The sequence below is a fragment of the Oryzias melastigma genome, linkage group LG8 (genome assembly GCF_002922805.2).
Source record: "Oryzias melastigma strain HK-1 linkage group LG8, ASM292280v2, whole genome shotgun sequence".
NCBI classification, from domain to species: Eukaryota; Metazoa; Chordata; class Actinopteri; order Beloniformes; family Adrianichthyidae; genus Oryzias; species Oryzias melastigma.
Genome location: NC_050519.1, coordinates 10,897,311 through 10,912,994, shown reverse-complemented (window position 1 = coordinate 10,912,994; position 15,684 = coordinate 10,897,311). Strand labels below are relative to the sequence as shown.

Here is a 15,684-nt window from a genome sequence, read left to right as displayed (position 1 = left end):
TCACTTTACACTAACTCCATGACACCACTTGCCTATCCAAGTAAAAATGTCTGTTTGGTTGAGTTGTCTTCTGGTGAAAAACGACCATGTGACATAAAAATGTTGTCTTCTTCTTCAGGGTTGTTATAATGGAATTTCTTTTTAAACACAAGGCTTGAAAAGAAAACGAACCCCATCCATCTGTTCTAACTCCACCTCCTCTGCTCTCATGTTAAAGATTCCTTGTCTGGCATTCTTCCTGATGACATCTCAGCAAGTCAACATGTCATTTATCTCATCTTTTTCTGACACAAACTCACGTGTTTTTCCAAAAACTTAATTTATTATGACCAGAAAAACATTTTATTCATTTATTTTAGCTTTTTTTTGCATGACAGAACTATGAAAATCTCTGTTGTGATTGTTAGTTTGCCTCAATACTGTCAAAATATAACATAGTTTCTAGATGGGATCTGAGGTTCTATTCTGAAATGTGCTGCTGACGTGCATGATATTGTTTGTTTGGGCTTTTGCCTTTTAGAAACGTGCTATCACAACAGAAAAAGCTTTGAAATCTTTTCATTTCAAAAGGGTTGTGTGGAGATTAAACTGACATACTTCAAATGATAAACTGGGAAGATTACCTCTTTAACTTTAATGGCAAAACTTAAAATACTTGTAAAATATGGAAAATATATTTTATATAAAATAAGCCCATTTTGTAGAACAAAACTTTGAAGAAAATCGTTGTTTCTTTGAATTTAAAAGTCATATTTGACATGAATACGTTCAAAATAAATTAGGAATAATTTATAATGCCATGATAGCTGTATTTTGTTTCCACATTCCTCAAATAGTATGTTTCATTTCTACGGAAGAGTGCACTCCACTTCGCGACGCTTCTCTGAAGAAAATTTGTTCTAGAAATTTAAAAGTAAGTAAAATTATCGATTTAAAAATACTTGAGTCTTTGATTAAAAAGGCCTCATGAACCCTTTACATGTGTCAGTCCAGGCTTTGATGAGAGGAAAACTGATTAATAAGCTGCTCGTGTGTAGAAACAGGAAACCTTCATGCAAATTCCACAAACTCCAACAAGGAAACAAACAAACAGAAAAACAACACCATTTGTCATCTCTGTGTTTGCTGTGCAACCTGTTTGGGCACGAAATATCTTCAGTCCCTTTAATAGTGCCGTTCTCTTCTGACTCTGAGGCATCTTTTTGTTCAGGCTGGCTGTCCAGCATGAAAGGCCTGTTCCGTGATGGAGTCGTGTTTTCTCCTGTCTGTGATGCGTCTCCATGGAAGTCTCAGAGGTGAAGCAGAGGTGATTCCCGTGAGGCATGAAGGGGGTAAGATGGAGCAGCGAAACATCTCAACACTGTGACCTTAATATAAATGACAGTAAGTGACCTACAGCTGCAGAAGAGCTTTTTTAATCACATCTTTTACTCAATTTCAAATTAACTTGATTAAAATTCTGCTTGCTTGTTGTGACAAATAGATAGCAAATACATGTAAATAAGAAATCAATCGTTGTAGAAGTTGTCTCCAGATTTTTCTTCACAGCGAGCTGACGTTGAAGTCTCCCCCATCAGGTCGGCTCAGCGTTTACTCAATAAAACAAACAAAAAGGTATTTAAAGTGTTCTTTCATCATCATGGAGCAAATTTTGTAATAACTTTACATCTACCGTGTTTGGTGGCGGCTGCACATGTCAGCTGGTTGTTTCTCCTACATGCTCCAAAGGGTTAGCGGGCAACAAACTGACACACAACAGCAGGACTTTTACGCTCCCAAAGGGTCACTATGAGTAAACTAAAAAAAAGATTTTAAATGCAAATTTTTTTGGGACTCCACACTGAAAAGGGATACAAGGACAACCGTCTGCAATTGTGGGTCGATGAGCAAACCTCTATGGGGGATGAAATATTAAGTTCATAGAGCGACCGCTCTATAACCCCATGAAAATAGTCGTGCATATTCTTTTTGATGAGCATGCTGTGAGCGAGAGGTTTTAGTGAATATTTATACAACAAGCAATAGTAAAGTAGACAAAAATTGGATGAGACACATATGGATTTTTCATTTTTTCAGCCCCCTGTGGACCGTACAGTTCAGGTTTGTAGTTCATGTAAAACGGGTCAACACTCGTACCAGTTCTGCATGAATCAATCCCAGAGTTATACAATCTTGATATCTGCAACTATCAGCTTTTGTATTCTTCCCAAGTATTTTACTCTTTTCTTAAAATAAACAATAAACTCTGACTGCAGATCACATAACAACTTCACCTCTGTGGAGTATCTCTTAGACTTCAGCTCCAAACGTTAGAATTCTGAAGAACGTTTTGCCTGGAATGCTTTTCCGGTATGACCTCATCTTTGCAGCGGAGAAGACAGGATGCTGATAACAAGAATTTTAAGAATGAGTTCCTCAGTAATGTATGCCTGACACATTTAGAGTTTCTGCTGAAGTGCACTCGCTGGATTGGAACCAGGAAACATCGACATGAGCAGTTTATTGGAAATTACATCTAAAACTGTGTCTTCATTCAGGTTTTTTTCTCTGTTCAATATTGTTAAATACTATAAAAAAAGAAGGTATCAATCATCATAAGCATCTGAAAAACAAAAAGATTTTTAATGCAAATGTATGGCATAAACTGTAAAAATGACATTTAGTGTATATGAGATTTTTTAATCACATTATTCAACCTCAAAACTGGGAAAAATCCAGAAAGATTGAAAAAAAAACCCACAAATTATGGGTTAACTATTTAAAAGTTTGGATTTTTAAAAATAAATGTTTCATATGTTATTTAATCTTTTTCATAAGCCAGATGCATCAGCCGGCTCCAGTCTACATTCTTTCTATTTGCATACTTTAAATATAAATATATAGGGGATTTCTACATTTTACCACAACTTCCTCTATGTTTAAAAGCTAATTCTTTATACATGTCAACCACAAATGAATTTGAAAGGGTTTGTCACAAAGCTGTTGCAACAATAATGTATTAAAATTCCTTTTAAAATTATATTTGTAAATGTTTTTGCTTATTATGATGTTAAATTGTTGATTTTTTTGGTTTTACTGCTACAAGACTAGAATATTTTAAGGTATTTTAATTATAATTAACTGAAAAAGCCAGTATTCAAAAACAAAAGTCAGTATGAAGCCAGACAGTTTCACTTATTTTAATTTTTTATTTTTATTTTTATTTTAATACCACAAGCAATATACATTTTTAAATAGTTCTTAGGCAACAAAAAATGATTCAGTAAATCCATGAAGTCCATAAATGATAAAACATGGGGTTCAAATTACACAAACATTTTCATAAAAAACAAAAAAATAATAGTTTATTTTTATTTTTTACCAAAAATCACAAAAACCTGAAAACTTTCACATATTTAGTCATTTTGTGCTACAGCAGTACTGCCGAAATTCAAGCTAAATAGAATCACACGATCATCCATGTACCGTCCATGGTGTACAAACACGTCCCTGATGTCAGTCAGCACACTGCTCGGTGAGATGTTGCAGCTGTGAGATTAGGAACGTTTTATCTGTACCCTCCTGTGGGAAACAAGAGAATAGTAAAACCATCAAAACTTAAAACACAAAAACATGTCATTTACAAAAGTGAAGAAATACTAAACATTTATTTCTTTCCTAAAAGTTCTGAAACAGAAAAAATAATATATTTTTAAAATATTATTGTATAGCTACAATTCAAACATAGACAACATTTGTAATAAATAATGCTATTTACATGTCAGTTCTTGTCAATTCTGTTCACATTTTGCTTTTGGCTACACATCAGCTCTCTTGGTCATACTTTTTGGTACTTTTCTTTGAATTTGCACAATTTCAAGAATTTTTCTTTTTTGTCTACTGCAATTTTACAAGTCTACAGCAATACAATGGAAAGGCTCTTGGTTTTCTACCTGCCTGGGTTTTTCAGAATGCTTACGTTTTTTTAGTAGTGTTACCTGCAATTTATAGGCAATATTGCTGTATTCTGTAGTTCTTTCTGCAAATTAGGATTATTCTGAAACAATTACCGCTAAGTTTACTGCAAACAAAAGCACATTCTGCAATTTATTGACAACATTGTTGATTTCTGCAAGTTCTTTAGCAACTTATGGTAAACTTCAGCTTCTCTGCTAAAACTTATGCAATGAAGCAATTAAAGAAACCACCTTCTGCAAATCTGCAATCAAACTTATTTCCGCAGGAAATGCAATTTTCTAGTTAGTTTTGTTACTCAGAGTTTAGTGAAAATGTGAGGTCCTACAAGGTCGACATAAAAGTGACTATTTTATTTTTATCAGTCTACTTTAAGGATTTATTTGGAACCAAATGAAAGACTAAGAGGATTTCCAATTATCGTTGCTTTGATTTCACACTGGAATTAGCTCAACTATTTTAAAAGGACTTTCTAAGCACACTCCTGGACAAAGCATGGATGACTCAATAAACATAAAGTACTTCCTGCTCGTCATATCGTGTGAACAAAGGTTCCCTGTTACAGGCAGAGAGGGAATGCTGTTTATTACAAAATCTGGCAAGCTCAGCAAATCTGAGCTCCATTTTTCATTACATATAAATATAAAACTTAAAATAGAGGAGAAAAAAAAAACACTTACATTTTCAATCTGCTTTTCCAACAAACAAATGACTTTTCTTTGTCCATCAACAACTTGAGTTTGAAAATAAATCATAAATCTGCGAAACAGAGAAAAGCAAAACATCAGTGAACGAGCAAACTAAATAATAAAATTATTTTTTTGGAGAGATAATCATCTCTGCACTTATGAAACTGACAGCAGGACTCCAGAGATCAGGAACAGGAAGAGCTGGTTTTCTATCAGGGAGTTGTAGGCCCATCGGAGCCAAAACAGAAAGGTGTTGGAAGTCTCCAGGTCTTTACTCCACTGAACCGACTCAAACATTCTGGTTAGATTCCTGAACGGGCCGCAAGTTGATGAAGGCTTGGCCCTGTCCATAAAACAAGAAGGGATCTTTAAAATGTAAATACAGTTACGCTACTGTGGACTCATTGAAAATAAATAACATTTTAGTCTGTCAAGATTAGAAAATGTTATTGAACTTTCTTTTTGGTTGCTCCCTGTTGAGACAGGGTGTCTCTAACTCTACCCTCAGCATCCTCCTCCATCACACATACGGTTGGAGTCTTTATGTAACTTCATGTAACATCTCCAAATGCTCCTCCACCTGCTCCACACTCTCACTGGAGATCACAATGTCATCTGCAAACATCATGATCCACAGAGGTTCCTGTCTAACCTCATCCGTCAGTCTGTCCATCAGCATAGCAAACAATAAGGAGCTCAAAGCTGACGATCCATTTACCCTCTCCAGACTATTTGTACACACCGATAATTCAAATATTATTTGACCTTCAAAGTAAATAGAGTAAATCGAAGATAAAGGCCCAATTGGAATTCTTCCCTTCTCCCTTCCCCTCCATTTGAAGGGGTAGTTTAAGTGTAAGTGTGTCCAGGAAATGTATTTTTTAAATCCTACACTCCAAACAGAGGGATATATATTCAAGCGCTATAAGCTCAGTGCTAAAGCTAGCGGACCGGCAATTATTGGTGACATCATCAACGAAAGTGAAATTTTTCTTTACTCTCCGTTTGGAGGGCCAAATGAAGGGGAAGGGACAAGGGATAGGGGGAAGGGAAGAATTCTGATTGGGCCAAAGAAATATTGTCTTCAAAAATGTTTCAATAAGGAAGTTGCAATAAAGAAGTTATAAAAACACTCAAATTAAAAAAAACATGAATAAAAGGAAACATTATAAAATCAGTATGAAATCACTGCAGCCATTATCAGAAACCCCAGCTGCACTTACGTTCCAATTGTGTACCCGACAGATACGGCGGCGCCGAGAAACGAGGGAAACCACAGAAGTGCGATGAACAAGGACGTCATCTGAGTCGCCCTCCACGGCTTCCTGGAAGCTTGACAGTTAAGCATCAGGCTGCACTGTGCAATCCAAAAACACACATTTGTTGAACAAATCAATAAATACTTTAATCAATTTTGAGCTTTTTAAAGCACAATTGTGGACGTAAATGAATGTAACTCTTTTTTTGACAAATTTGGTGCCATTTATAAAACAGAGGGTGTACTCACTTTCTTTATGTAAAACAGGACAAATAGTTTTATGATTTGAACTGCAGGCAGCAGAGGTGCAAACAGAACACCCAGCCTGGAATTAGAAAAAATATATATATTTCAAGTTTGTGTTTATGATACATTTTAAAGATATAGCTTGAAGATTGTTAAGTTACCAAGTGAGAGTTTGTCCATAAATGAGCTCCAGTACATTGAGAGCAATATCAAACTTTGGTTTTCTCTCCTTTTTTAGTATTTTCTTAGAGAAAAGCCTGCAGGGGGGAAAGTTGCATTTTTTATTAAGTAAAAAAAAAAAAAAAGAACCAAGTCTGGAGTTTGATAAAAACAGTTTACCTCCAAACAAATTCACCAAGGAAAGTATGAAGGATGGTGAAGAGGAAGTCCATCAAAAGCAATCGATAAAGTTCCTGCCCCACAAAACTCTCCCAGCACTGAACATGCAAATAATAACAGACTCAAATAAGCACAAAGTAATAACAGTTGATGAGGTTTATGTGTTAAAACGATTTCCAAACAAAGTTGGATCCAAACCTTAAATTGCTGGATTTCAGCAATTCTCCACAGCCAGCGGTAACACAGCACTCCGATCAGACTTGTCTTCAGCAACAAGTTCCTAAACAATCCAAATTAATTTAACTTTCTACTCAAAGAAAACAGAAATGGAAAAACAGAGGAGGTGTGCTTTAAACCTTTGGGGTTTTTGTTTTTTTGTTTTTTGCACACGTTCAAATTGAAGTAAAAGCAGCAAAATCAAACTATTTTAGTGCACTTTTCTTGCCTGAAGATGGAGACATAAACTCCTGTCCCGGTTGACTCGTATCTCTCAAGCCAACCACACACGTTGAAGATGCCGGGAAGTAACAGGTTGAATCCTGAGACGACTGACGACAGGATTAGCAGTTTGGGGTCTTCAGGATCCTGATTGAGAGTTGTCTGTAAAAAAATAAAAAATGATATATATATATATATATATATATATATATATATATATATATATATATATCAGTGAAGTTTAAAGCAGCAAAACAATTTTTAATCAAACCAATCATAAATTGAGATACTACTGTTAAGGCTCGTTTCCACTGAGTGGTACGGCCCGATAAGGAGTGGCACAGTCTGGTTAATTCCAGCCTGTCTCCGAATTCCCACCCTGATCCCTAACTGCTAAAAAACTATTTAGTGTGGGACTATCTATTGCCCTGGATGTTAAAAGTAATACTCACTACTTTATTTTTGTTTTGATAGACGCCAGACAACCAATTTCACAAAGTGAAAATTAAATCAATACAAACATTTCATATTTCTGACTCCGCTGTGTTCTGATAATGTAAAATGTGAATGATTTTGAAAAAAATTACACTTAAATATGTTTTTTTTGTGCAAAAATTAAATCGCAATGCATTGCTGTATATATATGAGGCTAGTTTTTCGCAAAGACTTCTGGGAAATTTCTTGTGCACTCGATTTCAGAATTAGTATCAGAAATCACTAGAAAATGAATGAAGAATGTACTATATAGTAAGGTATTGAGTATAGCCCTCAAGAGGTTTTATTTTGTTTTTTTTTACCTAATTTTTTTTTTTTTGGCTTAATGTACGGATAAATCTGGAATTACATTTAGATTTGGTTCATTTCAAGCAATCAAAGCAAAAAATACAAAAGAAGACAAACAGAAGAGGTGTAAATTTTTACATAAAAATATCAAATTTTGGATGATTACGACGTCTTTGGAAAATAAAAATAAGATTTTGATTATTTTATTCATAAATGTGTATTTTTGTACTTATAGATACAATCAATGACACATTGAGTCCATTAAATGTAAATTTTGTCCAAATTTTTGCTTATAAAAGAATAGTAGGTTAAATAAATTCCAAATTCTAAAAAAAGGGGGGTTAAAACTAGTGAAAACATTAGAGCTAAGCATGAGCTCTTCATTTATAGGAAAATGTAAATGTAAGAAGAAATATTTCAAAGTTTCTGTGACAGGAACGAAAAAGCAGAAGTGAAATTTGGTAGCAATATGAAAAGCTGCAGCACCTAAGGGATGCATGAAAGGTTTGTTGTCGTTGCTAACCTCTGACAGAAAATGGACCCCAGCGGCGCTTAAGACAATGCTGGTCAGACATGCGGTCCAGGCGATGGCGTGGACTATGAGGCTGAAGCATCTCTGCTTGCAGCTCTTCTCTTGTTCACCATTCGCCGTCTCTGACAGCTGCTCCTGTTTGGAACGGGAAATCAGAAACAGAAAAAATCAGCTAGTTTTTAGCCACCAGACAGTAATTTGCAGGTTCCTATTTCTGTGCTCCTCCCACACAACTCATTACTTGCTTCCTTCCACATTTTCACCTGGTTGTTGAGAACTCACTTTGATCTGAGTGCTGATTTTCTCACACTGAAGTCTGACGGAGGACTTCTTGCTCACTTTATGATCCCACGAGCAGAAAACCTTTTCAGCCTGATTCCTACTGGTCTTCAAAACATGAAAACTTTTCCCAAAGGATTTGGAGATGCTATAAAAAAAACAAAAAAAAACTTTTAAAACGATTTAAGAAGTCCACAAATGCACAAAGTGGGTTTTGTCCCACCTGTACACCAGGATGATGCAGATGATGAAGAAGGGGAATGCGATGGTGCAGAAGTAGGCGGAGGGAATGCTGTAGGAAAACATCTGGCAGTCATCAGGACTCTGGACTTTCTGAGGACCGCTGGACTTGAAAGGATCAACTCCACAATGTTTGATGACGTCGTTTGAGTAGTAACCATAAAACATCAAACTGTGAGAAAAGCAACCCTATCCGAGGAACGGGTGGGAGATCTTAAAATATACTCATAAATAACGGTAAAGAGCGAGGGCGGCGGCTCACCGTGCCCGTGAGGAGCTCGAGGCCGGAGAAGGTGCCCGGCGTGCACTGATGATGGCGTGAGAGGGGATGGAGGATTTGTGGGAAGATGAGAAAAACGCCGCTGGTGGCAGAGAGGAGGAGGTTAAAGAAAAGAAGGGTTCGGAGGAAAAGGAAATAGGAGAGCACCCCCGAGCCGAAGCGTCCGCTCAGCTTCTTCATGGGGGAGGACCACAGTTTCAGAGAGCTGCGGATGTTGAGGCAGCTGAAGGAGAAGCGGCGCCACATCTGAGGAGAGAGAAAAACGACTAAAGTACCCACAAACCGAGCAGGCTTTTATTGTGAAATGGAACTCACAGTTAGAACACATGGACAACAGCTGCAGGTGACGTGTTTTCTGATGAACGAATCATCAACCGTGTTACTGAAAGCAAGTCTCCTTAGAAGAGAAAAGTTGTGCAGTTAAACAAATGTTGACTCTTCACACATAACACTGCTGTCATGGCCTCTCACCTCACTTCCCTCTTGTCTGAGAGGCTGAGCGGGGCGGCCCGCAGCTTGTGCATGGCATCCCTCACAGAGAGGCCTCTCAGGTCAGACACCAGCTCCTCTTTACTCTTCTCACTAAAGCCAGTGTTCAAACCAAAACGGACATCTGCTGCATCTGTGGAGCAGAATGATGCACTGGAATTTCAGATTTTAAGATTGTAAATTCTGGAAAACATTTCAGTCAAATTCACCTCTGATTTCCTCCACATTTGCCTGGTTAGTGGGGTGACGGGACTCTTGGTGGGGCAGATGTGAGCGTCTAGATCGCACTGAAGTACCTGCAGTATTATGAGAAAGCATTAAATCCATCTGGACAAAAATATCTTTAAGCGTTTTGAGAAGCTTGGCTCACCAGCAGTCCAAGATCTGATCGTCTGCCAATCAGAAGTGTCGTCAGTGCTTGTGGATGAGTCGCTATCTGACAAAAGCAATTTCATTTACATTACATAATATTAAATTAAAAAATATGTCAAATGTGTGGAGTCATACCTGTGCATTCATTAATGATCTGCATCATCATTGTTTCAGGACACTTCTGTCCACGGACTGCAGACTCTTTGAAGAGTTTGAAGTTCTCTTCTGGATCCTCTTTTTCCAGAAATCTGCAAGGAAAGGGAATTAAAACATGACTCTGCAATTTTACATCCTGACAAAATTGCTATGCAATTTGTTTAAAACAAAAATCTGCCAAAAAAACAGATGCTGGAGTTTGTATTCCTGCTGATACTCTGAAGGTGAGTATCAAAATGCATCAATAATATATTTTTATCAGATATAAAAGCATAATCCTGGATAGGATGGGATTAAAACAGGAAATATAAAGTAAAACATACTCATTGTCCGAGTCGCTGTCATAATCATGAACACCCCTGTGTGCCATAGCTGACTTCTTTTTCACAACTCTCCTGTCTATCGTCAGCCTTTCAGTGGGGTGAAGGGCAACTGAAAGTAAGCTGTCTTTAAGAGTGTCTCCTCCCCAAATGGCAAAGTAGCAGCTTTATTAAGTGAAGAATGAGGTTTGCTTTGCTTCCTGTGAAGGTTTTTCTCTGAACACATCCTCTTTTCAGACTCTTTCACTTGAAACAACAACTGTTCAATCATTCGCACTTAAGGCAAGAAAAGAAGACACGCAAAGGGGAACTTTAAACGAGTTACCAAGAAAATGTAACACCTTTTCTCTGGAAACATTTGTGGTTGGTTTTTAGATTTATGACAGGTACTACTAAAAAAATGTATTATTTAACGTTATTATCTGTTTATTAATCTACATTTGTCTATTAAAATTAATTTGAGTGAAGCCTGTTTTGGAGTTTACTTGCAAAATCTACGTTTTTGCTGCCATCTTGTGGTTAATTATTCTAATTGCAAAGTCACAAACCAGTACTGTATGCGGATTTCGGATTAATGAAAAAGTAAAATATAAATAAATAAATGAAGATTTTTATAAAAAATTAACAGTAAATTAAAAAAATATTGATGAAACTAAATGAAGGTTTGATCTATTAAAGGGTTTCTATATTTCAGACAAAATAAAGTTGTCTTTTTAGGCGTATTTTGATGTATTTGTTGAATTAGGAGGGAAAAACGATTTTTTTACGTAAATGAGGATGTTTATTTAAGACAAGTGATTAAACATGTGACTAATCGGGCAAATCGGAAATTTAAATTCCAATTAAAAGATGTGTAGCAACCTATTAAGTCTATGGTAGCAACCCAGTTTGTTGAGCGAGTGCTAAAATTAGCTGTATATCTTTCATTTTTTATCTTTAAAGCTTTTTTTATATAACAGAATATAATACAAATGCCTCCGCTTTCAGTTGCTCAGTCTTTGAAGTTTCACTGACAAATTAATTTAGCTGTCAAGAAATATCCGAGGTGTTCCTGAACGCGTCACATGGGGCGGTCTTTAAAAAAGTTTTCAGGAAGTTTTTTTGAAAAGTTGTGACAGGAAGGGGTTCACGGGTTTTTTCCGTGTGAACTGTTTGACACCTGTTGCGTTGGAAAATGGAGCACAACGCTTATGGGGCCTCGCTGGCTGGCGGTTCCTTTGATTTAGAGAGCTTCGTCAAAAAGCCTCAAACTATTTTGCGCTTCCTGAGCTGGGTGAGTGACTCATGGGAAACGTTAGCATCGGCTAGCTTACACAGCTGTCGGTTTACGGTAACAGATGTGCGGCTTTTGGATTCAAAATAAGCTTTAAATCATCTATTTTGCGACTGTTACGTGCTGATAAAATAAGACATGATTGAAGACTTTAGTTAGAAGTTATAAATGAAAAATAAAATTGTTAGAAAGTGTTTTTAAAGTGAGTTGTTAGCTAGCTAGCTAGTTCTATCTGCCGTGCATCCATCAGCTGACTCAACCACACCTGGCAAAAACTGATTTTTGTAATTATTATTTTGTTATTAATTATTTTTTTTAAATAGTAAACTTATTAAAAAAATAAAATACAAGCTGTGATTCCCCTGTCCCCAGTGGTTCCTGCAAAATACTCAGAAACGAAACTAATGCAGCGTCATCTGTTGCTGCCCGCAGACCTGTCACTTCTTCACTCTGCTGCTCTACACTTGTCAGCACGATAATGTAAAACTACTACCCTTATATGAGTTAAACGTTTTAAAAATAACATTTGCATCCATTTGTGCCACTTACATTAGACGAGTCAGGCAAAATCTGCTCTTCATGATAATTATTTACATCAAAATAACTAATTTCTTAAAGATTCTTTCATATGGATATTTTTACAGTGTCCGTGAACCTCTCACCAGTTCAATCATCTTTTTTTTTTTTTATCAAAATGTGCTTTAATAGCACAACTAGAGCAAAAATCTTTATTAAAGTATAAAATCATATATTCTTTTACAAAGAAGCTGAGTTTTTGGCATATGACAGGAAGTCACATGTTTGGGTTTTCAAAATAAAAACCTCAGGCCATCAACTTCAATAAAATTCTATGGAATTGTGAACATTTTACCTTTTTTTAGTTTCTTTTTACTTATGTGAGCAAATGTGAATTTGGTTACTTTGCAGAAATGATCATGGTCATTTGAAATAATAAAAAGGGTCTTCTAGTGCTAGTTATTTAAATTGTGGCAGCTCTAATTCTTTGTAGCAATCAACTACATTTATTGTTACCTACACAATTTACAGGTATGACATTTTAATGATTTCCTTTTTCTAAAAATAATTAACAAGTCAAAAACAGCACATCAGATGATGTCCATTGATTATTTTATCCAATCTTCCTTTGTCAATAGGAGCTAATGTTTTATAAATGACCTTTGAACTCTGTTCTTTTGTAAAATATGGGTTCTGGGACAACTCGGATGTAGTTTTCATGTTGTTAAGCTCTTAGTATTAGAAGTAAATGTTTAACCTCATCTGCTGTGCTGCATATATTCTGGCTGAAGATGGGATGTCTCTCTTCTCTGCAGTTATTTTCTATCGTGGTCTTCGCCACCATCACGGCAGAGGGTTACAGTAATCCCTCGACAACGGGGGACGCCAAGTGCATGTTCAACGACAACGACAGCGCTTGCAGCTACGCAGTGGGAACCGGAGTCATTTCCTTCCTGGCTTGTTGCGTATTTCTTATACTTGATGCTTACTTTCCAAAACTCAGCAACGCCAATGAGAGAAAATACATCGTAATGGCAGATTTGGGCTTTTCAGGTGAGTTATGATGAAGCTTTCTCTCAGTCATCTGGGTTAATGAATTAGCTTAGAGCCGCCATCTTTACGGCCTCTTTTTGTATTTTCCTGCTTCTAAAACATCATAGGGGTGTGGACTATCCTGTGGTTTATCTGCTTCTGTTATCTGGCAAACCAATGGGCCAACACCATAGCGGTCGTTGTGGCGCCGGATGCTGCTCGGGCGGCCATCGCCTTCTCCTTCTTCTCAACCGTCACCTGGGTGAGTTTGACCCCCTAAAATCTTGTAATAACCTGTAATAAAGTCGATCAACGAACAAAATCTTCTCCCATCAGGGTCTGCTGCTCTTCTTTGCATTTGGAAGGTATCGCCAAGGAGTGGACGACTTTTCCCAGGACTACAGGGATCCGGCCGGCGACCACACCACCCCGTACCCTCCTGCTCAGTTTGGGAGCGGCCCCACGGGCTACCAGCAGTCGCCCTTTTCCCAGGGCCAGACTCAACCAGGAGAGTACCAGCCCCCACCTTATTAATGGACTCAGAAGCATCACTCCAACATGGGGGTTTCCTTTTTTGATAAAGAAGTGTGTCAATGGTTTATTTCACATTTCTGAGCTTTTTGGGTTTTTTTTTTTGGACACTCCCAGTTTGTGCCTTTGCTAATTTTTGGAGCACTGTTTTCTAATGTACTACATCACATTTTGATGCATCCTTACTGTTTTTTTTTTGGTTTGAAACAAAAGTTCAAGTTTAGGAAGCAGTTTTTAGGATTCTTGGTAGAGGAAAAAATACAAAAATAGGATTACAAATGTACCAAAATACTTGTTGCAGATGTTGAAAAATGGTGATTTAAAAATATTACAATTTATTCTTCTTCGGGAAATTTATTTTGTAATGAAAATACATGACATGTAATTTTTTTTAAAGAATGTTACTATTCAATGTTCATTGTGTTGATATCCAGCACTTCCTCAGCCAACTGTAAAGATAACACAAGTGAATGATTTAATGGCAAACATTTATGAAATCGATGTGTTAATCTACTGAAGATGCCATATGTGTATTTTTTTATTATTATTAATCAACCACTTGGAGGAGTATTTTGAGCACTGAGAAGCATTTAATTTCACCTTGAAATTTTCATCTTCTGACTCTATCCTTTTATATTCTTCAGTATTTTGATTTAGATGTGACATTTTTTCATCTAGTGAGGTTTGAGAGGCTTTTATTTTTATTTTTTATTTTGCAAATGCATAATTCAAAATACTTTGTGGTAGTAAGTTCTTGATCTATTTATTACCCTGGACTGTCCTGTTAAAACAGGTGCATGACAATCAAATATCTTCTGCTTTTCTTTTTCCTTCTCAGTGTCAAACACCAGCTTTTACCACACAGTTCATTTTTTACAGTGTGTCCTGTGTTTGCCAAATAAAACAACTCTGACTTTAATCTTATTGGTCAGCTCATGATTTATACCCTTGGAAAAAAGAAACCTGATCTCTTATGCACACCCTGTGCACTCCTTTGGCTAATATTTAACTTGAGCTGTTCTTAACAGTTAACAATCTACACCGTGTTTTATAAATGAATTTTCCTTTGGGCTTTTAACAGTTTTATTTTTTAAGGAGTGTGGATTTCCATGATATTAAGCATAAAAAAAATAGTTTTAATCTTGTTTTTCACAAAACACTCTTTTCTTATAGTTTTAAGCAGTAAACAAGTAAAAATAGTTTTATGTGTTTTATGTTTACATTTGTTAATGTTTACATTTTAAGTTTACATTGTGTCTACCCATATATTTATAAAGCCAAATTAAAGTAAAATGCTTGGTCTGTGAAATGATGAACAAAGGTTTTCCAACAAATTTGAATAAAATGGAAATGTGTTTATTTCCATATTAACAGTAAAAAAAAAAAAAAAAAAAAACCCTTGTGAAACATATAATTACAACACACGGTTTAATTGGGTTAAATTATTTTTTTTTTTTTTGTTTATTTTTATACCAACATCTTAAAACTCACAAACCAGATTCTAAAATCTATCAAATCTAACATTTAATGAAAGTACATTTTTTGTAATGGAAAAAAATGGAAGCTAATACACTTTTCCATCATGTTTTAATTTTCTGGAAATGATTTGTACTACATTGAAACAAGCTAACTTTTACAAAACAGCACGACAGTAAGGCCTTTTTTGTTCCAATAGAAGTATAGTTGTTAGAGCAAAGCGTCTTGGCAATAAATATGTAATAATTAATATGGAAATAAAGTTTTGTTCGGTTGTCAGATGTCCGACAGAACTCGAAGGTACCATTTTGACAACTCCTCGCGCAGCCGTGACGCAGCGGTTTCGTCATCTGCGCACACAGGAAGTGATGGCCGCCAGCTGGGAAAGCGCAAAAGAAACAAAATGATCCGCGGAGTCAAACCGACACTAAAATGACCTCTTAGCTGCTGACTGTCTCCGCCAGCCGAGCGTCTGACGTCT

General features: G+C 36.4%; 4 protein-coding genes across 5 annotated transcripts in view; 2 read left to right on the top strand and 2 right to left on the bottom strand.

The window, feature by feature from the left end:
- Nucleotides 1-3,174: 3,174 nt before the first annotated feature.
- On the bottom strand, nt 3,175-6,447 carry LOC118599054 (transmembrane channel-like protein 6). Its single transcript, XM_036213252.1, has 5 exons — nt 6,151-6,447; nt 5,867-6,000; nt 4,813-4,986; nt 4,635-4,713; nt 3,175-3,561 (listed from the first exon to the last, which is right to left on the bottom strand). The coding sequence occupies exons 2-5, from the start codon at nt 5,989-5,991 to the stop codon at nt 3,496-3,498; spliced, it is 444 nt and encodes a 147-aa protein (XP_036069145.1). The 5' UTR covers nt 5,992-6,000; nt 6,151-6,447; the 3' UTR covers nt 3,175-3,495.
- Nucleotides 6,448-6,871: 424 nt separating this feature from the next.
- On the bottom strand, nt 6,872-10,751 carry LOC112146592 (transmembrane channel-like protein 6). 2 transcript variants are annotated; one of them, XM_024272491.2, is made up of 11 exons: nt 10,379-10,751; nt 10,035-10,147; nt 9,898-9,963; nt 9,737-9,823; nt 9,510-9,660; nt 9,354-9,435; nt 9,021-9,284; nt 8,742-8,947; nt 8,522-8,666; nt 8,231-8,374; nt 6,872-7,086 (listed from the first exon to the last, which is right to left on the bottom strand). In XM_024272491.2, the coding sequence occupies exons 1-11, from the start codon at nt 10,423-10,425 to the stop codon at nt 6,904-6,906; spliced, it is 1,488 nt and encodes a 495-aa protein (XP_024128259.2). In that variant the 5' UTR covers nt 10,426-10,751; the 3' UTR covers nt 6,872-6,903. The 2 variants fall into 2 exon arrangements, with proteins under 2 accessions (XP_024128259.2, XP_036069144.1); XM_036213251.1 differs by lacking the exon at nt 6,872-7,086 and having other exon boundaries at nt 7,177-8,374.
- A 702-nt stretch (nt 10,752-11,453) lies between these two features.
- syngr2a (synaptogyrin 2a) lies at nt 11,454-14,646 on the top strand. The gene is made up of 4 exons (XM_024272492.2): nt 11,454-11,648; nt 12,980-13,217; nt 13,325-13,458; nt 13,533-14,646. Exons 1-4 carry the CDS (start codon nt 11,550-11,552, stop codon nt 13,728-13,730), a joined length of 669 nt encoding a protein of 222 aa, XP_024128260.1. The 5' UTR covers nt 11,454-11,549; the 3' UTR covers nt 13,731-14,646.
- Nucleotides 14,647-15,481: 835 nt separating this feature from the next.
- cant1a (calcium activated nucleotidase 1a) overlaps nt 15,482-15,684 on the top strand; it is a gene marked incomplete in the record, with an annotated part of 5,197 nt that continues 4,994 nt past the window's right edge. Inside the window, 1 exon segment of the mRNA XM_024271582.2 lies at nt 15,482-15,684.

What these genes read in the sequence shown, in the direction of transcription:
- syngr2a (XM_024272492.2), top strand. Translation starts at nt 11,550, where the DNA reads ATGGAGCACAACGCTTATGGGGCCTCGCTGGCTGGCGGTTCCTTTGAT. An exon ending in GGCAGATTTGGGCTTTTCAG is followed by an intron (nt 13,218 to 13,324) that starts GTGAGTTATGAT and finishes AAAACATCATAG; the next exon opens with GGGTGTGGACTATCCTGTGG. An exon ending in TCTTCTCAACCGTCACCTGG is followed by an intron (nt 13,459 to 13,532) that starts GTGAGTTTGACC and finishes TTCTCCCATCAG; the next exon opens with GGTCTGCTGCTCTTCTTTGC.
- LOC112146592 (XM_036213251.1), bottom strand. Translation starts at nt 10,425, where the DNA reads ATGGCACACAGGGGTGTTCATGATTATGACAGCGACTCGGACAATGA. An exon ending in AAATGTGGAGGAAATCAGAG is followed by an intron (nt 9,661 to 9,736) that starts GTGAATTTGACT and finishes TCTGCTCCACAG; the next exon opens with ATGCAGCAGATGTCCGTTTT. An exon ending in AAATCAGCACTCAGATCAAA is followed by an intron (nt 8,375 to 8,521) that starts GTGAGTTCTCAA and finishes CGTTCCAAACAG; the next exon opens with GAGCAGCTGTCAGAGACGGC.
- LOC118599054 (XM_036213252.1), bottom strand. Translation starts at nt 5,991, where the DNA reads ATGCTTAACTGTCAAGCTTCCAGGAAGCCGTGGAGGGCGACTCAGATG. An exon ending in GTCGGGTACACAATTGGAAC is followed by an intron (nt 4,987 to 5,866) that starts GTAAGTGCAGCT and finishes TTTTATGGACAG; the next exon opens with GGCCAAGCCTTCATCAACTT. An exon ending in TGGAAAAGCAGATTGAAAAT is followed by an intron (nt 3,562 to 4,634) that starts GTAAGTGTTTTT and finishes TGTTTCCCACAG; the next exon opens with GAGGGTACAGATAAAACGTT.